The 23,014-nt window shown below is 46.5% G+C and overlaps 1 protein-coding gene across 4 annotated transcripts in view; it reads right to left on the bottom strand.

Moving 5' to 3' along the window:
* Nucleotides 1-23,014, bottom strand: part of MACROD2 (mono-ADP ribosylhydrolase 2) — a 2,649,380-nt gene that overhangs the window by 167,182 nt on the left and 2,459,184 nt on the right. For 3 of the 4 annotated variants that reach the window (XM_029593573.1, XM_029593571.1, XM_029593572.1), the window contains exon 14: nt 5,136-5,213. The exons of the other annotated variant lie outside the window; for it this stretch is intronic. In XM_029593573.1, the coding sequence (XP_029449433.1) occupies nt 5,136-5,213 (78 nt within the window). The remainder of the gene's footprint in view (nt 1-5,135; nt 5,214-23,014) is intronic. 4 annotated transcript variants of the gene reach the window in all.

The following is a 23,014-nucleotide window of genomic DNA, read 5'->3' as shown; positions in this document are numbered from 1 at the left end:
ACCAAGCCTAGACCATGTGTATTGACATTAATGAGAACAAAGACAAATAAAACCCATTCTTGCTTCTGCTAGGGCTTGACAAGGAGAAAGCAGAGTTGCTTACCTGTAACAGGTGTTCTCCAAAGACAGCAAGATGTTAGTCCTCACACATGGGTGACATCATCCGATGGAGCCAGGCATGGGAAACATTGATAGGCACACTGAGCATGCCCAGCATGCCACTAACCACACATCCACACGGGGTCCCTCTTCAGTATTATAACAGAGTTCGCAAAAAAACAAAATAAACCGAGAGAAAACCAAATTCTTCGGGGTGGTGGGTGGGTTTCATGAGGACTAACATCCTGCTGTCCTTGGAGAACACCTGTTACAGGTAAGCAACTCTGCTTTCTCCACAGACAAGCAGGATGGTAGTCCTCACACATGGGTGATTAAATAGCTCCAGGCCGCTCCAAACATGTGCCAACGTGCACAACAACTAGAGCTGCCACAAACACAGTAGCAGGCCTGCACCTAAGGATAGGACCCACGGGGGGAGAGTTGGGTTTTCATGGCTGGAAGCGATTATGGAGGACAGACTGACCGAAACGACTGTCCTATCAGTCATCCTTGTCCAGGCAATAGTGTGAGGTGAATGTGTGGAAGGAACTCCAGGTTGCAGCGTTGCAAATCTCATGGATGGGAACTGCATGCAAATGAGCTACCAAGACCAACATTGCCCGAATGGAGTGAGCTTTGATGTGACCATCAAGCTGGAGACACACCTGTGCATAGTCCGCTAGCCAATGGGATAGGGTCTGCTTAGATACAACGACTAATAATCTGTTTCTGTCGAAGGAGGCAAAAAGCTAAGTGGAGACATGGTAAGGCTCCAAGTAAAAGGCAAGCTCCCTTTTGCAATCCAGTGTGTGTAGAGCATGCTCGCCTTGGTGAGCGTGAGGCCTTGAGATAAAAGAAGGTAACAAAATAAACTGGTTGAGATGGAACTTTGAAACCACCTTGGGAAGGAACTTCGGATGTGTTCACAGAAACACCCTGCCGTGACAGAAAATTTGTGTAAAGTGGGTACAACACCAGAGCTTGCAGTTCACTGACTCTGCGAGCTGATATGACCATGACTAAAAAGAGAACCTTCCACGAAAGGTACTTCAGTTAACATGAACGCAATGGCTCAAACAGAGATTTCATGAGTTGTGAGAGGACTACGTTGAGATCCCAGGAGATCGCTGGAGGGCGAGTGGGGGGCTTTAGTTGTAACAAGCCCCTCATAAATCGCCTGAGTGGATGAGAAGAAATTGAGGTACCATCCGTACCCCAATGGTATGCCCCAATGGCACTGAGGTGAACCCTCACTGAAGTAGTCTGCAGACCAGATTCTGAGGGAGATAACAGGTATTCTAAGAGTGCCGGATGGGAGCAAGAGAAGAGCATCCCTTGCACCAAGATGAGAACCTTTTCCACTTTAGAATATAAGAGTTTCTGGTGGAAGGTTTCTGGACTCCAGAAGTACACGAGACACCCCTTATGACAGGCCGAGGGCCCGCACAGCCACCCAGTCAACATCCAAGCCATGAGAGCCAGGGTTTGCAGGCTGGGGTGGCGGAGCCTGCCCTGGTACTGGGTGATGAGGTCTGGAGCCATCCCCAATTGGATCGGGGGGCGCGAGGCCAAGTCCTGAAGGGTTGGAAACCAGACCTGACGGGGCCAGCAGGGGGCGATCAGGATCATGGAACTCCAATCCTGCTGCAACTTCTGGAGTGTTTTCAATATGAGAGGATGGGGAGGGTAGGCGTATAGCAACTCGGTGCCCCAGTGAATCGAGAAAGCATTCGCTATTGATCCCTCACTCCTCTGGCCTAGGAAGCAGAAGTGGCGCATTGTCCTGTTTTCCAAGGAGGTGAAGAGGTCTATGTCCAGGGTCCCATGGAGCAAAAGATCTGGTTTGCTACCTGTTGATTGAGGGATCACTTGTGGGGCCGGAAAGCCTGGCTCAAGGCATCCGCTAGGGCAGCACTTCTCAACCGGTGTGTCACGACACACCAATGTGTCGCCAAGCACCAGCTGGTGTGCTGCAGCTCCCGGTGTCCCACAGCCCAAGTTATACTTCCCTTTACCTTTTTCCTGCCCCCGCGGGCCAATGGGAAACCTCCTCCCTTCCTTCCTGCCCCTGCGGGCCAACTGGAAGCCTCCTCCGTTCTTCCTGCTCCCGCGGGCCAATCAGAAGCCTCCTCCCTTCTTCCTGCCAGTGGGATGAGGAAACCTCTGATTGGCCGGTGGGGCAGGAAGAAGAGGGGCATCTCATAGCCCAGGGGTGGGGTGGTTTGAGGGAGGCTGGGAGGAGTGGCGGTGTCCAGGCCCATTGCGGCGAAGAAGCCCGACCCTGTGGCCGCCATAGACTGCCCCAAAGTGGCAGTGAGTCGCAAGCACGAAGAGGCCGGTTGCTCCGGGGATTCTCTCTCTCCCCCCCCCCAATGCAACAATGAGCACGGCAGAACCGCGTTTAAAGTAAAAGTGACACTCAGCCATGCTGATTAAAGATGGGGGCAATTGGAGCTTCCAGCGGCTGTAAAAGCAGGCTGATAGGGGGCCATGGGAGCCTAGGGATATCCTGTCAGCCAGAAGAAAGGCTTGAGTGCTGTGGCATATTTTTCTAAAATAAATGTTTGCTGCTTCAGTGCGGCTGAGAAGGCAGCAGCAGCACTGGGAAATCTGCCACTGCGAAATTAAAGGGGAACACAGCATTGGGGCTCAAAGCAAAGTGTGTGTGAGAGACAGAGACTGGGCAGGGAGGTGATTGGGGTGTGTGTGTGAGACAGAGACTGGTCGTAGGGTTTAATTGGGGTGTGTGTATGTGTGTGTGTGTGTGAGTAACTTGTGGGCCCTAAAGAAGAGGACTGTAAGGACAGAGCTTCAGCAGCCGCTGATGCTCCTGGTATGTGCTTTCAAGGGAAAGGAGTAGGTGGAGAGGGTAAGTAAAGGTGGCATTTTAAGTTTATTTTTCTTGATTGACTGCCATTTTAATTATTGAGTATTATGTGATGTGTCTGCTGTTTTGACATATTTTATTGCTATTTGGACAATTTTAAATAATTTTTATGAGTTTTAATTGTTTGATGTTATTCTGTTCATCAGCTGTTTTGAAACATTTATTAATATAGTTTTACAGTTATTTCTGTGTGGGGATCTATAGCAGCTTGGCTTGTTCTGTTTTCCTAATAAGAGGTGTATTAGTGTTTAGGACCTGATTTAATATTTGTAGTGTTGCCTTTTCATAGATAGGGTTGTTAATTGTTCCATAATGCATAATGTTCATGGAGGTCTCTGATGGACATAGTCTGGGGGCACTGGCAAAAGCAATTCGAAGCCATGGAAAAAAATTATGTGGTGCGCGGTTGATGGTCAGCAGGCACTAGGAAGGAAGCCATCAGCAATCGACGGTGAAGGCATGAGGGACTTACCAGATCGCTGCAGGGGAACCGAAGAATAAGTGAGGGACCCTACACAATGCGTGGAAGGAAAAATTACAAAATAGTAGACAAAACTGCCAAAAAAGGGGATGAGCTCTGTGACCGTGAGGCAACAGCTTCGCGCAACAGAAGAGATTGAAAAGGGACCCTGCGTGGACACATGGTTAGCGGCATGCTGGGCATGCTCAGTGTGCCTGTCAAAGTTTCTAGAAACGTTGACAAAAGTTTTCCGTGCCAGGCTCCATCGGATGATGTCACCCATGTGTGAGGACCACCATCCTGCTTGTCCTTGGAGAAATAATGTAGGTGGAGCGTGTATAGGGTAAGTGTCAGTATGAGGCAATAGGGGGAAAATGACACACACTGTATGGTACTCAATGTGCAGGCAAAGTAAAAATAGGACAGAGCAGAAATGGCTAGTCTCTGAATAAACTAGCAATGCAGTAACTCTGGAGAAGGAAGTCTAGTTAAACTGGTAAGAACCAGCTTGCATGGTAAACCATCTTCACATACTTCCATTTACGTGCTCTCTTGATTCTGAAGAGCAGAAATATCATATCGGTGTCTTACCTTACCATTATAATATGGATATGCCATTATAAAGTAATAAAGAAAAGAAACTAAACCTTTTAGGTGAACAATTCCTCTCCTTTATAGTAAAAAAAACAAAATTCCACTAAGATAAAAAATGGTAATGTCCAGCTCTGTTAGAGATGGATTGAAACAAGCTAAACTCCAGGAGCCCATCTAGTTAAACTGTTACATTCAACTAAAACTTTATTTTCCCTTTACATGCCAATTGTCCTATAGCTTTTCTCCAGCAGGCTATCCAGCATGGTTCACAGACTGTGCTGTGAGCAACCATGTTTCCTAAAATGGTAAAATGCTGAGATGCTTTCAAAATAGCAAGTAGAGAGGAGTGAGTACAGCTAAAACATGTGAGAAATCAGTACCCTACAATGCACTAATAAACAAAGCAAAGTCTAATTTCCTTTTGAATTAATTTGCACTTTTGTTAATTTTAGACTCCATCAAAATGCACTACTTGTATAACAAAGGATTAAGCAATCGTTTGAGAATTTGTGAGCTGTGTTCACAACTTACATTTTCTTTAACAATGCATCATGTAAGCTGCAAGGCTCTGAACTAAATATGAATATATCAAATTAGGCCAAATGGAAGACAATTCCAATTACTGTCTTCGTATTTTGCATGCTGATCCTGAAGAGATGGCCATGATAGGTTCTCTGTCACTCTCAGCACTCTGCTAAGGATTATTTCTTGGCAGCCACTGAAGCATAGACAAGCAGCTGTTCAGAAACCACCTGTACTTGACATTCAAGTTATATAAAGAAATGTAGCCATTGCTGTGGGCTTCTGTAAGTAAAATACAAAGCTGTGCTGTGACCCAGATCAAGATGTCTAAATAGTTTATCTGGAACCCTGTTTTCTTTTTTACTTCAGTGCAAAAATTGAATGACAAATATTTGTTCTGTTTGAAGAAGTACAAAGAGAGCTTCCTAAGGCAATGTAGCAAGTTTGCTTAGCAATCAGTGCACTGTAGGTTGCTTTGAATGGCTGGAAAAGTAAACAGATAACTATTTAACATCATAGTGTAGAATGAAATTTTCCATTATCAGAGCTAAGAGCTTTCATAGGGAACCTTACCCTCAGCTTGCTCCTGCTCGATCAGTGAATGATCTGTTTGATCTCCTGCTTGTGTATCTTTTGAATCTTTTGAGGACTCTGAAAAAAGGAGACGAGAAAAAGCTGAAGCTACTGTATTACAAGAGGACATGGACGACTGCAACTTCTTATTAAATATTGATCTACAGCACAGCATGCTATATCAGCACTTTGCAGTAGTATTCTCAAAGTCTACCTTTCAGCAAATTTTAAGGGGCAGTTTTTAAAAGTATGCATGCCGGATGACAGCACTTGTACTTTTAGCCATGCCAAAAGAGAGCAGCACCAAAGGTGGGGATGGGGCGGGCACAGGAAAGCACACGAGATTTTCATTTTGAAATCCCTGCATGTACTTTTGGCCTCAAACTTTGCACCAGCTCCAGTGAAGGTGAAAAGTACGTGGGTATTTTGTACCCATGGTGCACAGGCCTGTCCAAGACTTTCAAAGGGAAACTATGGGAAGATTTGCTTTGAAAAGCAGTTTGCATGGCAGAGGATACAACATACCCGTTGACCTGTAAGCTAAGCATGGGGTTTGAAAATGACCCTCCTTAATCTACCTTATAAATGGCCTGTGGACCGACGGCCCGCAAATGCGCAGTAGAGCGCAGCTCTACTGCGCATGTGCGGGCAAGGATGTCGATCAGAAAAAAAAATGGCGGTGGGGCCGCAGGAGCGGGAGGAGAAGCAGCGGCGCCGCGCGCGCGCGCGGTGCCGCTGCTTCTCCTCCCCAGATCTGCCGGCAGATCTCGGGGGGGGGGGTGTCACTCCCGCGCCCCCCCACCGAGATCTGCCGGCAGATCTCGGGGGGGGGGGGGGGTGTCACTCCCGCGCCCCCCCCACCGAGATCTGCCGGCAGGAGCGGGAGGAGTTAATGGAGCCGGGTGAGGGTTGCGGGAAGTCGCGCTTACGGCGCCGGGAGGAAATGGAGGTGGGTGGTGGGAGGGAGGGAGAGGGGGACTGAGTGAGTGGGAGGGAGGGAGGGAGAGGGGGACTGAGTGAGTGGGAGGGAGGGAGAGGGGGGACTGAGTGGGAGGGAGTGAGGGAGAGGGGGGACTGAGTGAGAGGAGAGGGAGGGTGGAGAGGAGTGGATGGTGAAGAGTGAGGGGAGAGAGAATGTGGGGGAGGTGAGAGACAGAGGGATGTAGCCCGTTTTAACGGGCTTTACGGCTTGTGTAACAATAAAACAATAGCAGACAAGTGTGAATTAGCGAGAAACATGCCAAACATTGCTCAGTTATGCAATAAAGCCTACATGTTTGTGCTGCCTTCAGCATGTGCTTTAACTTAATATCAAGAGAGATAACAGTGCTTATAAAACTTTGAAAATTGTTGACCAACACAGCATCTTTAGAATATGAAAAATAGTTGACCAGAAAATGGTTTTCTACTAGAATCTCACTTTCCAGCAAACTAAGACGTACAAATAAAACAAACAAACAAACAAACAAAAAAACAAAAAACAGAAGATACTGAAGTTTATACAGTAAAATGGATTGCGCTTCATGGACACGCGTTGGACGCGCATTGGACGTGGCTTGCATTTGCATGCCATTTAAATACTGTATCGAGTGGTAGGTGATCCGAACTGTGCGTGCGGCAAACGTGGGTGCGCCGGGCACTAACGCACCTCTTTCTACCGCACCTTACTGTATCGGCCTGTGTGTTTGTTTTCCCAACCCTCTCCCATCCACCCCTAGCTCATCCTTTAATTTATAGGCAGGTGCCACTTTCACACACACACACACACACACACACAAATCAGCCCTATAAATTCACTTCACGAATTCCCCACACCTTATTTAAAGTTTGATCATTCCCTTGTAGGCCACTACCAGATATATAGTGAATACACTAATATATTTAAAGGACCCTAATTAGACATATTTTTACTTCCATAGCAACCTAAAACTTAACTAGGAACTGAACAAATTTGAGTTGAGGGCAGCAGTCCAGCAGCAAGAGGGGGGCCTCCCAGTCTTTTGCATCGAGTGTCACATTTATGAGTTTTTATCCGCCGCTGAGAAGTTGTATGTGTGCATCCGATGTAAGGAGCTCCTATCTCTCAGAGAACAAGTCCGATCTCTGGAGGCTAAAGTGGTAGATCCTGGAGAAGCTGAGGCAGACAGAGAGGTATATAGATAAGACCTTCAGGGACATAGTAGCCAAGTCCTAACTTCAGACTGACAGCTCTGGTGCTGCCTTGGAGGAAGAAGGTTTCATGATCAGAGAGCATCAACCTGGTTCAGCAGGAAAGGATCCTGTGGTAAGCACCTGCTCTCCAGGTGGTGCATTGTCCTCTCGCACCGAGGAAGTGTCTCCCAGGGCTACTGCCCAGGAGGGAAGGGTTAGGTTGGCCGCCATAGTTGGTGATTCGATTATTAGTAATGTAGACAGCTGGGCGGCTGGTGGGCATGATGATAGCCTGGTAACATGCCTACCTGGTGCGAAGGTGGCAGATTTCACGCATCACCTAGATAGGATTTTAGACAGTGGTGGGGAGGAGCTGGCTGTCATGGTACATGGGGGCACCAAGGAAAATGTGGGAGGGAAGTTCTGGAAGCCAAATTTAGGCTCTTAGGTAGACAGCTGAAATCCAGATCTTCCAGGGTAACATTCTTTAAATTGCTCCCTGTTACACACACAGATCTCCAGAGGCAGGCAGAGCTCTGAAACGTCAATAAGGATGGTGCAAGGAAGAGGGATTCAATTTTGTAAGGAACTGGGGAACCTTTTGGGAAAGGGGGAATCTTTTGCGAAGGGATGGGATCCACTTTAACCAGGGTGTAACCAAGCTGCTTTTACACTAGAATAAAGGGGAAAGCCGGCAGTCGCTCAGCAGCGCATGGTTCGGAGAGAGGTATCTTCAAAGGATACTAATGGCGCATTAGAATTAGGGCATCCCAACAGTGAGTTCCATTAATAAAAAAAGTAATCCAAGTGTCTGTAATTAAAAACTCACCTGAGCTAAAAGATTCCAATTTATCCCTATTAGAAAGCAGAGTGAAAATACAAATAAAAAACTCACTTTGAAATGTTTGTATGCTAATGCCAGACGTCTAAGAAGTAAGATGGGAGAATTAGAATGTATAGCAGTGAATGATGGCATAGACTTAATTGGCATCTCAGAGACATGGTAGAAGGAGGATAACCAATGGGACAGTGCCAGGGTACAAATTATATCGCAATGACAGAGAGGAGCACTCGGGAGGAGGTGTGGCACTTTATGTCCGGGATGGCATAGAATCCAACAGGATAAAGAGCCTGCATGAGACTAAATGAACAATCAAATCTTTATGGGTAGAAATTCCTTGTGTATTGGGGAAAAGTATAGTGATACGAGTATACTACCATCCACCTGGCCAAGATGGTGAGATGGACAGTGAAATGCTAAGAGAAATTAGGGAAGCAAACCAAATTGGTAGTGCAGTAATAATGGGAGATTTCAATTACCCCAATTTTGACTGGGTAAATGTAATATCACGACATGCTAGAGAGATAAAGTTCCTGGATGGAATAAATGACAGTTTTATGGAGTAATTGGCTCTGGAAACGATGAGAGAGGGAGCAATTTTAGATCTAATTCTTAGTGAAGCACAGAATTTGGTGAGAGGTAATGGTCATGAGGTTGCTTGGCAATCGTGATCATAATATGATAAAATTTGAATTAATGAGAGGAAGGGGGACAGTAAGTAAATCTACAGCTCTAGCGCTAGACTTTCAAAAGGGAAACATTGATAAAATGAGAAAAATAGAAAAAACTGAAAGGAGCAGCCACAAAGGTAAAAAGTGTGCAAGAGGCGTGGACATTGTTAGAAAAATATCATCTTAGAAGCACAGTCCAGATACATTCCACGCATTAAGAAAGGTGGAAGGAAGGCAAAATGATTACCGGCATGGTTAAAAGGTGAGGTGAAAGAGTCTATTTTAGCCAAAAGGTCTTCATTCAAAAATTGAAAGAAGGATCCAACAGAAGAAAACAGGATAAAGCATAAGCTCTGGCAAGTTAAATCTAAGACATTGATAAGCTAGGCTAAGAGATAATTTAAAAAGAAGTTGGCCATAGAGGCAAAAACTCACAGTAAAAACTTTTTAAAATATGAAACAGAAAGCCTGAGAGGGAGTCAGTTGGACTGTTAGATGATTGAGGGGTTAAAGGGGCACTTAGAGAAGATAAGGCCATCACGGAAAAATTAAATGATTTCTTTGCTTCGGTGTTTCCTGAAGAGGATGTTGGAGAGATACCCGTTCTGGAGAAGGTTTTCATGGGTAATGATTCAGATGGACTAAGCAAATCAAGGTGAAACTTTAAGATGTGGTAGGCCTGATGGACAAACTGAAGATTAGTAAATCACCTGGACCGGATGGTATACATCCCAGGGTTCTGAAGAAACTAAAAAAATGAAATTTCAGAACTATTAGTTAAAATTTGTAACCTATTATTAAAATCATCCATTGTACCTGAAGACTGGAGAGTGGCTAATGTAACCCCAATATTTAAAAAGGGCCTCAGAGGCGATCCGGAAAATTACAGAACAGTTAGCCTGACTTCAGTGCCAGACAAAATAGTAGAAAGTGTTCCAAAGATCAAAATCACAGAACATATAGAAAGACATCGTTTAATGGAACAAAGTCAGAATGGCTTTACCCAAGGCAAGTCTTGCCTCACAAATCTGCTTCACTTTTTTGAACCGGTAGATATAGTGTATTTAGATTTTCAAAAGGCATTTGACAAAGTTCCTCATGAGAGGCTTCTAAGAAATGTAAAAAGTCATGGGATAGTTGGCAATGTCCTTTCATGGATTACAAACTGGTTAAAAGACAGGAAACAGAGAGTAGGATTAAATGGACAATTTTCTCAGTGGAAAATTGTATACAGTGGAGTGCCTCGAGGATCTGTACTAGGACCCGTGCTTTTCAATATATTTATAAATGATATATTTATTTTAATGCTTTTCTATACCGACATTCATGACACATGTCATATCATATTGGTTTACATCGAACAAGGGAAATACACATTAACTTAAATGTAGCTAGGGGGCTACTGATAGAGATAAGAGAGGAGGAGAGTTAATGAACAAGGGTTATCGGAACCTTGGAGGGTGGAAGAGAGTGAAGGAGCAGAGAGAAAGGATCTGGAAAGGAATACAATGATACAAAATTATTCAGAGGAGTTAAATTCCAAGGGGCGGATTTTAAGAGCCCTGCTCGCGTAAATCCGCCTCGATTTACGCGAGCAGGGCCTTGCGCGCCGGCGCGCCTATTTTCCATAGGCCTGCCGGCGCGTGCAGAGCCCCGGGACTTGCATAAGTCCCGGGGTTTTTCGAGGGTGGCGTGTCGGGGGGCGGGGCCGATCGGCGCAGCGTTTTGGGGGTGGAACGTAGTGTTTTGGGGGCGGGCCCGGGGGCGTGGTTTTGGCCCGGGGCGGTCCGGGGGCGTGGCCGTGCCCTCCGGAACCGCCTCCAGGTTGCGTCTCGGTGCGCTAGCGGCCCGCTGGCGCACGGGGATTTACTTCTCCCTCCGGGAGGCGTAAATCCCCCGACAAAGGTAGGGGGGGGGTTTAGATAGGGGCCGGGGGGAGGGTTAGATAGAGGAAGGGAGGGGAAGGTGAGGGGAGGGCGAAAGCGAGTTCCCTCCGAGGCCGCTCCGATTTCAGAGCGGCCTCGGAGGGAACGGAGGCAGGCTGCACGGCTCGGCGCGCGCCGGCTGCACAAAATCGGCAGCCTTGCGCGCGCCGATCCTGGATTTTAGCAGATACGCGCGGCTACGCGCATATCTACTAAAATCCAGCGTACTTTTGTTTGCGCCTGGTGCGCCAACAAATGTACGCGAAGGCACACTTTTTTAAAATCTACCCCCAAGTGGATTGTGATAAATTGCAGGAGTACCTTGTGAGACTGCAAAATTGGGCATCTAAATGGCAGATGAAATTTAATCTGGATAAGAGTAAGGTGATGCATATAGGGAAAAATAACCCATGCTGTAGTTATAGGATGTTAGGTTCCATATTAGGAGCTACCACCCAGGAAAGAGATCTAGGCATCATAGTGGATAATGCTTTGAAATCGTCAGCTCAGTGTGCTGTGGCAGTCAAAAAAGCAAACAGAATGTTAGGTGAGACCGCACCTTGAATACTGTGTACAATTCTTGTCACCGCATCTTAAGAAAGATATAGTTGCGATGGAGAAGGTACAGAAAAGGGCGACCAAAATAATAAAGGGGATGGAACTACTCCCCTATGAGGAAAGATTAAAGAGAGTAGGGCTGTTCAGCTTGGAGAAGAGACGGATGAGGGGGGATATGATAGAGGTCTTTAAAATCATGAGAAGTCTAGAATGGATAAATGTGAATCGGTTATTTACTCTTTCAGATAATAGAAGGACTAGGGGGCACTCCATGAAGTTAGCATGTAGCACATTTAAAACTAATTGGAGAAAATTCTTTTTCACTCAACGCACAATTAAACTCTGGAATTTGTTGCCAGGGGATGTGGTTAGTGCAGTTAGTGTAGCTGGGTTTAAAAAAGTTTGGATAAGTTCTTGGAGGAGAAGTCTATTATCTGCTATTAATCAAATTGACTTAGAAAACAGCCACTGCTATTACTAGCATCAGTAGTGTGGGATATACTTAGTTTTTGGATTCTTACCAGGTATTTGTAGCCTGGATTGGCCACTGTTGGAAACAGGATGCTGGGCTTGATGGACCCTTGGTCTAACCCAGTATGTCAATTTCTTATGTTCTTAACAGGAAGTGCAATTTTCATACTGCCCATGGTGCTTGCAGGTGGGCCTGCATGCAATATGATCTTGAAAGTGAGGGCCAGCAGAGGAATGTGGGTACTTTTATACCTGGGTGCTCTGCACCTACTTTGAAGCAGGTGCAAACTCCGCACAGACTTTCTTTTCCCAACCTAAATCTGCCCACTTTTTATTGGGGGTAAAAGAACTTGCACTGTGAAGGGGGGAAATAGTCAAACCATGTTTTTATGTGGGTAAACATAAAATTCTTTCTAAAAAAAAAAAAGCCCTACCCCACACAATTTTGGTAAGAGTATAACATAGTTTCATAATGCATGCACAGGGAAGAAAGAGTGATGTTAGGGCAGGGGAAGGAAAGAACGTCCATTTTTAACCCCTCTGTGTGTAATTTAATATGCTTTAAAGCACATGCGAATTATGCTGTCACAGAGCATGAGTCCTTAGGCTATGCCAGAGTTAATAATACCCAGATCATGAGGCAGGGCTGGCTCCACACCAACAGCGGGCAGACATGCTAGTTGCTGGGACTGAAAGAGAGACTTCTTCTAACCTAGCCTCTTTCCCTGAGGGCTGAGCCTTTGGGTTCAGAGGCCAGCAGGACTTAGGAGAATGTCCACAGGTAGGTGAGTGGTCCAAGGGGCAAGGCAGGCAGCAATCAGGCAGAGTCGGTATCCAGGCAAGGGTCAAGGCAACAAGAGATCAGTCCAAGGAGAGCAAGGAATCAGAGACAGGGAAGGAGTAAGGCAGGGACCAGGAACAAGGCAGGGACTGGAGCAAGGCAGCAGACAGGAATAAGGCCAGAAGCAAGCAGGGCACGAATGAGGCAAGAAGCAAGGCAGGAACTAGCTACAAACACCAATGGGAAGCAGGAGGACCTGCTGCTGAGGTGCCATCTTGCTGCTCTGCACCGGTTAAAATAGCTTGGCGGGGCCAACAAAACTAATATATGGGTGCGCGCACACATAGGGGTAGATTTTCAAATAGCGCGAATTAGCCTACTTTTGCTGGCGCATCAGGCGCAAGCAAAAGTACGCTGAATTTTAGTAGATACGTGCGGAGCCGCGCGTATCTGCTAAAAACCTGGATCGGTGCGCGCAAGGCTATTGATTTTGTATAGCCGGCGCGCGCCGAGCCGCGCAGCCTACCCCCGTTCCCTCCGAGGCCGCTCCGAAATTTAATATGCTTTAAAGCACATGCGAATTATGCTGTCACAGAGCATGAGTCCTTAGGCTATGCCAGAGTTAATAATACCCAGATCATGAGGCCGAGGCCGAGGCCGAGGCCGCTCCGAAATCGGAGCGGCCTTGGAGGGAACTTCCTTTTGCCCTCCCCTCACCTTCCCCTCCCTTCCCCTACCTAACCCACCCACCCGGCCCTGTCTAAGCCCCCCCCTTACCTTTGTCGGGGGATTTACGCCTCCCAGAGGGAGGCGTAAATCCCCGCGCGCCAGCGGGCCTCTTGCGCGCAGGGACGCGACCTGGGGGCGAGTACGGAGGGCGCGGCCACGCCCCCGGACCGCCCCGGGCCGTAGCCACGCCCCGCACCCACCCCCAAAACGCTGCCGACACGCCCCCTAAACGCCGCGACGGCCGAGCCTGCCCCCCTGACACGCCCCCGACACGCCCCCCTCGGAGAACCCCGGGACTTACGCGAGTCCCGGGGCTCTGCGCGTGCCGGTAGGCCTATGTAAAATAGGCTCACCGGCGCGCAGGGCCCTGCTCGCCTAAATCCGCCCGGATTTGGGCGGATTTAGGCGAGCAGGGCTCTGAAAATCCGCCCCATAAGAAGAGGTAGCTAGAAGCATCCTGGGGAGAGGCAGCATGGCTGCTGCAATCGGCCAATCATTACTTATACAGGTTCACAAGTACTCAAGTTTCTCAATGGACACACATTTTCAGAGGGAAACTCCATGGAGAAGGGGGGTCCTTTTGAAAATGGCATATTTGCAGGTACAAAGTACCCACAGACCTGAAAGCTGGGTGCAGGATTTGAAAACTGAACTGAACTGATATAACATGAAATGATTTCAAAATTCTTTTCATGCCACTAAATTACTGTGGTCCAAACTAACATACTCCTTAGATTATGTTTCACACAGGGCTACTTATATGTCAATAATTTTGAGGACAGTAAAATAAATAAATAAATAAATAAATAAATAAATATAAGAGAACAAAAAATTACATGTCTATAAAAATAATTTCACAACTAATGGAGCCGGTTTCTGGTGCAGTGGGTTCAGGCTCTGTGGAATTGCACTGCTCAGGAGTTAGGGACTATGTCACAGTACAAACTATGCACAAAATGGCAATGGTAAAATGTGTTACTTAAAAGAATTAGGTTAGTAAAAATATGGCAGACTGTCAGTAAAGAAGCATTTTCATTAGTTAGCAACCTTGGTTCCACAAGATTTATTTTTAAGTTTTAGTGAATTTGAGATTTTTTTTTGTGAAAGGTGATGGTCTGATAGTTCTGGAAATAAAAGATCCCATTATACACACCACAAGGCCAGCATGGGAGCACAGTGGTTGCCTCATGCTTTTCTACTGCAAAAAGGCTTATTACATGGGCAATCTGCAATCGAAAAAAAGGGCATAAATAAGGCTGCAGGAAGTGTTACAGCATAAGTGAATGTTCTTTCTCATCATGTTTTCACAATAGCTTAGCCAAGACACACATCTAACAATCAACAGAAATCTGGTAACAACATTTCATTAGTATTTTACAAATTAAGTAAGATACTAATAGACACTGTTGATTTCCACTATCAGGGGAATTATTTAATATAGTAAACAATTGTAGCACGAGTTTTAGTGCATGGGCCCTTAAATATTTAAAGAGGGTTTTAATGATTAATATGAAATTGTAGGCATAACAATTGGCATTATATATATATGGTATATAGGCTGATATGTGAAGGTGAGGAGCAAGATACAAGAAGTGGTGTTCTACAGAGGATTGCATAGTGGTGGCACAGATGAAGTAAGAGACTCTCTACTATTAATCGTAAACTCAAACAGCTTTGAGTCCTGGAGACAAACATGCCCATTTCACAGAATGTTTCTTCAGAGAGGGAATATAGATAAGACACACATATGAATACGATATATATTTCACAAAATATTAAAAAAAAACAGGGGGAAACCTCCAGAGTTATGAACTCTACCAAAAAGATTTTTCTTATATATGAATTGTATCAAACACGGCATCAGAAAAAATAGTGTTTTATGGTTTCCATCCACTGCCTCTCGCCACACAATGGTATCAGCATTAAACACTTTTGTTTTCATTCATATGCCAATTCTTTACATTCTTTACAACAATTTACTTTATTAAATTATATTCTTACCTAAAGGCTATGACTGGAGAGGGGCACCGGAGATCGACCTCTGTCAGTGTTCTCCTGTTCCAGAACATCGGATTCTTCACCTTCCTCGGCACCGGGAAAAGACTGGGCTGAGCACCAGAGAACGAGAAAGCACCAACTCCTGATGTCATCTGGGCATGGCTCCGGTTCTGGGACGGCACCAGGACTGGCCGAGTGGCCCCCAAAGTGGCCCCGCAGAGACCAGACCTCACCCTTAGTTGAACCAAGCACCAACTCCCTCGTTTTGAGGGCGATCCAGTGGTGCCTGCTCCTCCTCCTCCTGCCATGTCCACAGCAGCCTTCGAGGAGGAGCTGGATCATAGGGTTCAGCTGGCAGTGCTCCGAGCCCTCAGGGGCATCGAGCCACAGGCCCCATCAGTGCCTCCACCGATGCCGGAGCCCTCGTCCTCGATCCTAGCACTGCTGCTGGAACGTCTTGATGTATTACTCAGTGCCCTACCTACACAGCCAGTGCCTGGGGGATTCCTCTGTTCCCTGGCGGCCATCGTTTCCTCCCCCCTCATGGGTTATACTAATCGCTGGTTCTTCTGAGGAAGAAGATTGTGTGCTTCCAGGGCCCCCAGGGCCTCTGGCACTCAGACTTCCACTTCCAGCTCCAGCATGGGTCCTTCAGGGATTTCGGTGCCGTTGTTACCCTTGATTTCCCTGGCGCTTCCGGGGCCCAGACCGCAGGCAGTCAGCATGGGTCTCCCACTGCCCTCTCCAGGAGGGCTTAGCAAGGAGGAAGCCCCCATAAGACCCGTGGGGTGATGATACTTTTGAGTCCTCCTCCGATGTTTCTGAGGATGTCCTCTTGAAACCGTCACCCCTGGAGGAATAGCGTCTGCTCCCCCAGAGGACTTGACTTTCGCCAGGTTCATCCGAACAATGGTGGAGTCTATTCCATTTCAGCTCCTCACAGAAGAGGATGCTAGGCACCACATGCTGAGGTACTCCAGTTTGTGGATGCACCGAAGGAGGTAGTAGCAGTTCCCGTGCATGAAATATTAAAGTAGTTGCTCCTGTGTATCTGGGAACATCCTATTTCCATCTCCCCAGTAAACAGGAAGGCTGATGCTGTTTACCTCATTCAGAAGACCCTTGGTTTTGAACAACACCAGCTCCTCCACCAGTTGGTGGTAGTGGAATCCGCCCTCAAAAAGGCGAAGTGATCCTGAACCCATGCATCCTTGCCTCCGGGCCGGGACCATAGGGAATGGGACATGCTAGGTAGGAAAGTGTACCAGGGGACAATGTTAATAGTCTGTATCACTTCCTACCAGTTATATAGGGCCCAATACTCCTGGAACCTCTGGAAGAAGGTTCAGGAATTGGCTGAACACCTCCCTCAACAGCAACGGGAGACATTCTTAGTGCTTGTGTACCAGGACTTCGCGTGTGGTAAGCATGAGGTGCATTCCATATACAACATGTTTGAAACATCAGCCTGAGTAGCCACCATGGGCATTGGAGCCCACAGAATGGCCTGCCTCCAACCCTCAGACCTCCAGCCGGAGGTCCAGGACAAACTTGCAGACCACCCCTTTACAGGGGATAACCTTTTTGGAGATAAGGTCCGAGATACTTTGGCTTAGCTAAATGATCATCATGAGACCCTCCAGGAACTTTCCCCTAGCACATCGGATCCCCGCTCCTCGGCCAGAAGGTTGGCCAGAAGGTTGGCCAGAAGGTTGGCCAGATGGTCTTTCTACTATCAGAGGAAATACTATCCTCCAGTCTCCTGCAGATGCTCTCAGCGGGTCCCTTCTAGGAGCCGCTCCAAGCAGCCATGGGTGCCTAGACCCCAGCCAGTGCCTCAGCCGAGCCCTACTACAGGGTTTTGACTGGCGAAGAGGAAGCACAAGTCCAGTCGCCGTACCCTCAGAGTCATCTCCACCAGTAGGAGGCCACCTATGCCTTTTTCAGCCTCGCTGGTTAGCAATCACGTTGGATCGGTTGGTACTCTCCATCGTTCGCCGAGTATACCATTTAAACTTTGTCAGTGTGCCCGGGGATGCTCCCCTGTGCCCCTCTTGGGGGTCAGTCTCCGCATCAGGAGATCCTGTTGTCTGAGCTATCTGCCCTCATTCAAGCCAGGGCAGTTGAGCCAGTTTTTCCGTGCCAACAGGGGACAGGGTTTTACTCCCGATATTTCCTGATCTCCAAGAAGACTGGTGGATTCTAGCCCATTCTGCTGAAGGATCTAAATCATTTTCTCAAATGAGAGAAGATCAAAATGGTCTCCTTAGGCGCTCTGATCCCTCCCTTGCAGGGAGGAAACTGGCTTTGCTCCCTTGATCTCAAGGACGCATATGCAGTCATCGAGATCTCCCTCAGTCACTGGAGACATCTCCTTGTGGGCTCCAGGCATTTTCAGTACAGGGTGCTGCCGTTTGGCCTCGCCTCAGTGCCATGCACCTTCAACAAATGCCTAGAGCCAGTAGCAGCACACCTGTGCTGTCTGGGGGCACAGGTGCTCCCCTACTTAGATAACCAGCTCATCAAGAGCAGCTCTCAACAGGGAGTGCTGCAGTCTCTGACCTTAACCATTCAGGCATTGAAGTCTTTTGGGTTCGTTGTCAACTATCTGAAATCCCACCTGACTCCCTCTATGCACCTGGATTTCATTGGTGCCCACCTGATCACGGCAGAGGGCAAGACCTATCTCCCTCGCCACCGCACTGCCTGTCTTATGCTCATCCTTCTGGGCCACATGGCAGCCACGGTCTACGTCACCCTATTTGCCTGCTTAGTCATGCGCAGGGTACAGTGGACCCTTCGGTCCCAGTGGCAGCAAGCCTCCCAGGACCTCAATGCATGCATATGTGTCACCCAGCCGCTCCAGATTTCCTTGTCTTGGTGGGAGGACCTTCCCAATCTGGAACAGGGGGTTCTCTTCTAGTCCCCCTCCTTACAATTTCTCCTCACCACAGGTGTGTCCACATTGAGATTCGGAGCCCATGTAGAGGGGGTCCGCACCCAGGGCCTGTGGTCGACTCAGGAGGCTCAGTACCAGATCAACAGCACCTAGTTTGTTGTGTCCGTTGGTACCTGTTTGGTGTCTGTTGGTCCTCTATGTACGGAAGCAGCCTACAGCTAGGTATTCATCCATGTGTGAGGACTAACATCCTGCTTGTCCTAGGAGAAAGCAAAGTTGCTTACCTGTAACAGGTGTTCGAGGACAGCAGGATGTTAGTCCTCATGAAACCTGCCTGCCACCTCGCAGAGTTGGGTTTCATGTACAGCTGTTGTTTCATTTTTGTAATTCTCTGTAACGAGACTGAAGGGGGACCCCGTGTGGCCATGTGGATAGTGGCATGCTGGGCATGCTAAGTGTGCCAGTCAAAGTTCTAGAAACTTTGACAGAAGTTTTCCGTGCCGGGCTCCATCTGATGATGTCACCCATCTGTGAGGACTAGCATCCTGCTGTCCTAGGAGAACACCTGTTACATGTAAGCAACTCTGATATCTCTCCTGTTACAACATTAGTGTACTTCTTTGTGTATCCTCCTCCACTCCTATCCTGTTATTGGTCAGCATTCTCCAAGACTCTGTTCTGGGTTCACATCTCTTCTCTCTTTACATTCATTCCCTTGATACTCTGACCTCCTCCCATGGCTTTCAAACCATCTTTATGCCTTCTGCTGAATCCCCTTTCTTTGCGATAGCCTTGCATTATAGAAATGTATAGTAGTGATAGTAGATTTCTGTTCATCCTCAAGCCTCTGATTTTTGGCTATACTAACAATTTCAATGACAGCAAAGACCTGTGCCTTTTGGTAACCTATTGCATGTAAATACAACTACTGCCAGCTTGGAGATGCGTGTATGCCATTTAAAACTAGTTACACTACTTATATAATTGGAAGCACGTCAAGGTTTTCTAATTTATATGCTACATCAAATGGAAGATTTTGCTACAGCTGTTCTCCAGACTATATAACTTATGTAATCAGAAGTAGTTAAAGTCACTTCAGTTTATATATTACATCAAAAAGATTTTGCCCTCTGCTGCTTTCAACATAAGTTAAAATCATTATTTTGTCATGTTGAATTGGGTATAGCTCTAAGCACCATCTGACGAGTCATCTTTAGAGCAACAATGATGTCTTGAAGCAGATGCGATCATTGAAGTTTATCCATTAAGGTTTTCCTCTGATGAAGCCAATTTATTTGGTGAAACATGGGCCCCTTGTCAGGGAGATATGAATATTACCATCTATAAGACATTTTGGGACATTTATAATTCACAATTTTTTAAAGGAATATCATGCAGCTTGAGAATTGAATTATGAATTCAAAATCATTATGGAACGTTGCCATCCCTGAAATATCCATATTTAGGTTTATCACTTTAATAAAAAAATCTCTTGAGTGTTTTTACTGAGTGCTAAGATTAGGTGAAGGACACTCTTCATTTGTGAATGTAGCCTTCCTGCTTATGCATTATTGATATGAGTACACTGGTTTTCACTCAATTTTTAATTTGAGTACAAAATATTTGCTTAACATATAAAGGATCACCTTTTTGTCATTTTTTATATTATATGTGCTGGTGATCAGCTGGTTCACCTTTGGATTTTTCTGTTGCCTAGTAGGAGTAAAATAGCCAGTTAAGTCTACACTTATCTGGCTGCTTCCCACTAAATATCTCCAAGTAAAGTTATAGGTCAAATTTTGTTAATAGTGGCCCGAGTTCCTTTTACACTCCCAGTAGTAAATGGGGCAGGCGTGACTCCCATCAGGGCTACCCTTCCTTTGTACAGAGAAACACAATGAACACAACAACAGACACACTGGAGCCCATATAGGAAATAAATGTCCTTAGCCTTTTATTAGATATCTGACAAGGGAATCTAATACAGGTGCTTGAGCCTGCCCTGCTTATCTCTTACCTTTGCCCTCCATTGGGGGTGCTGTTGGACCAACTCTGGGACTGTCTCCCAGTTGTCTTCCATGGCCCACCTCTATCCCTGCGGTGTTTTCTCCAATCTGTGATGTTGCAGGAGGCAGATACACGGGCAGACCCCTATAAGTTTGCTGGCCTGCCCTCCCATCATCCGTAGAACTGACCCTCCAGGTGTATTCCTGTCCCATCTTCGGAGTCCACCAGTTGTCCACCTGGATCATCCACTCTATGTTGCAAGACCACGACCTTAGTCATTCATTCTTGCTCAGTATCTCTGGCTTCTCTCCTAAGCTAACCCCCTAACTCCCAAAATTAAGTTCAGGTATTCTGACACAACAAGATTAATAATGTGAATGCTCATCAGTACTTTCCTTATTAATATCTATTTAATTAGTTAAACATTAATAATCCAGAAAAAGAATATTCATCAATGTGGATTACAGAATATAACAGCTAACATGATAAAGCAAACATTACAAGTCACTAATACTGTCAGGGCAGGATGGGAGGAAATTTGTCCTGGTTCTAGGGCAGAAAGGGGGAAGAGAAGTGAGTATTGGAGCCGGCCACATTTAAATCCCCTGCTGGCTCCACCCCTCAATCATCACTCAAGTCCTGGGGCCAATCTAGCCACAGGCGCCTGTTGATGACATCAGCACACCCACCATGCTGTCCAGTTGTGGGAGCCTACTGGTACACATTTCATTGGCAGGTGCCCAAGGAGAGGACCACATGCTAGCCACCTGGCCATATGGAATGGTACCATTCCAGCCGGGCCCATCGGGACTTCCAGTCTCCCCCATGCTCTAGGACTGAGGACAGCTGATGAATTCTGGGTGGCTCTTCCTTTGCTGGGTTATGAGCACCCTATTACTGGTGATGCCTGCGCACTCTGGCACAGAGGACACCCATTTCTGCTGTTGACATTTTTCTCTGTATACAAAGCAGTGAATACAGTAGGGCTGCAAAATATATTTTGTCATTGGCAATTACCAAATCAAAGTGATACTCTGGAGATGAATAAAAATTTAAAGCTAAAAATTAAAAGTTATACAAAATCACTAGTTAAAAAAGATAAAGGAGTAAATTTAAAGGGGCTTATTTGGGATCTACATGCACACAATGGGGAGTAGCGGCTACTGGTCTTCATGGACCCCTTCTCCCCACTCCCATGCTTCTTTTCTCATAGCAGAAGCACACGAGTAGAAGCAGGAGGGGGGACTGGCAGCAATGAGTATGATCTGAGTCCCTATGGCCCCTAATGCCAATAAAGTTGAAGTGCCGACAGCATGAAGTGTGGTTGGTATTTCCTGCCAGGCTGATTGCCTCACATGGGAATTGAGAGTTTGGGATGCCAAGTTTTGGGGGGATCTTGCCACTATGAAGTGCATGGTGAATCAGCACTAATTATCAAACTTGGGGCACAGGCCCCATGTGCCCAGAGCTAACAATCCCCGTTGTACTTTCTGCTACTGTTTGTAAGTGTACATGCATATTTTCTGATGCATAACAAGCCAATATTCAAACACAAGGTATGTAGGTGCCTTGTATTTCAAAATTAACTAGGTTTCTGCAGGCTGTAAAGTATGTGCATAAATTGCCAGTTAGGTGCTCCACCAAAACATTTGCACCTACATACATACTGAGGGTAATTTTTTAGTAGCCTGCATAGGGCAAAAGTCTGCGAGTACTTTTTCTCCTCACACTTTAGCCTACATTTTCAATGCCGACTTATAAACACAAGTCGGCTTTGAAAATGTGTGGCTTTGCTGGGTATATGTGTGAAATATATTTATTTATTTATTTATTTTAATTTTTATATACCAACATTCTTACATCCGATGTAAATCATACCGGCTTACATTAAACAGAATAGCAGGAAATAAATTTCCATAGTCTAATACAATGAACATTTCTAATTAAAATTGTTAACAAGTGAAAAGAAAAGGTAAAGAACTGGAATAAAGGTTAAATTACAGAAAAATATAAAAGATTTTTTTTTTTTTAGAAGCACAAGGGTTGCACGAAGGATGCACCTGATGGCGAGGCGCTCTTCAACCATCGCCAGGGCTCCCTGTGACGTCAGGGGGGGGGGGGGGGGGCGCGTGGTCACACATCGCATCGCAGTCATTCATTTCCCTCACCTCCTGCTGTTGGTTCCGTATCTTTTTTCCCCCTGCCATTCAGTTTGGTGTTCAGTTCTCGTGGGGGCCCAGGATGGAGGGTGGCCTCCCCGCTCGCCGGCGCCTGATGGTGAGGCGCTCTTCAACCGTCGCCGGGGCTCCCAGTGACGTCAGGGGGGGGGGGGCGAGGTCACACATCGCATCGCAGTCATTCATTTCCCTCACATGCCTGATGGTATATATGCAGTTACACCTGCTTGTGAGTTGCATGGGGATACTTTGTGCATGTAAATTTACTCTTCTGGGCTGGAACCTTGGCTAGCTGTTCCTTCAGTCTCTTTCCCCAGGGTGTGGATTCCTTTTGTGTGGAGGGGATAGTTTTCAGGGCACAGAGTGCTAAAGGTGGCTTTCCTTCCATTATCCCGAGGAGAGGGGGGTCTGTATCCTTGCTATGTGCTGTAGGTGCCACAATAAACATTCCAGAGTCACTTGGTTAGTGTCCCAAAATAAAGTCTATACTGTTTAAACACTGGTGAAATATGGCACAACAAATTAATCTTCATCTCCACCAAACTCCTTTTGCAGTACAGTCTTTTTCCCTCTCTCTGTGCAGGAAAACTTCCACCCTCCAGGGCATGAAAAAGTTGAGTTCCCAGATGGGAAGAGCTTCCTTTAGCTGGGTGAAAAAAAAAACCTTCCAA

This window comes from Rhinatrema bivittatum, chromosome 3 (genome assembly GCF_901001135.1).
Source record: "Rhinatrema bivittatum chromosome 3, aRhiBiv1.1, whole genome shotgun sequence".
Taxonomy (NCBI): Eukaryota; Metazoa; Chordata; class Amphibia; order Gymnophiona; family Rhinatrematidae; genus Rhinatrema; species Rhinatrema bivittatum.
This window is presented reverse-complemented; position numbering and strand designations above follow the sequence as displayed.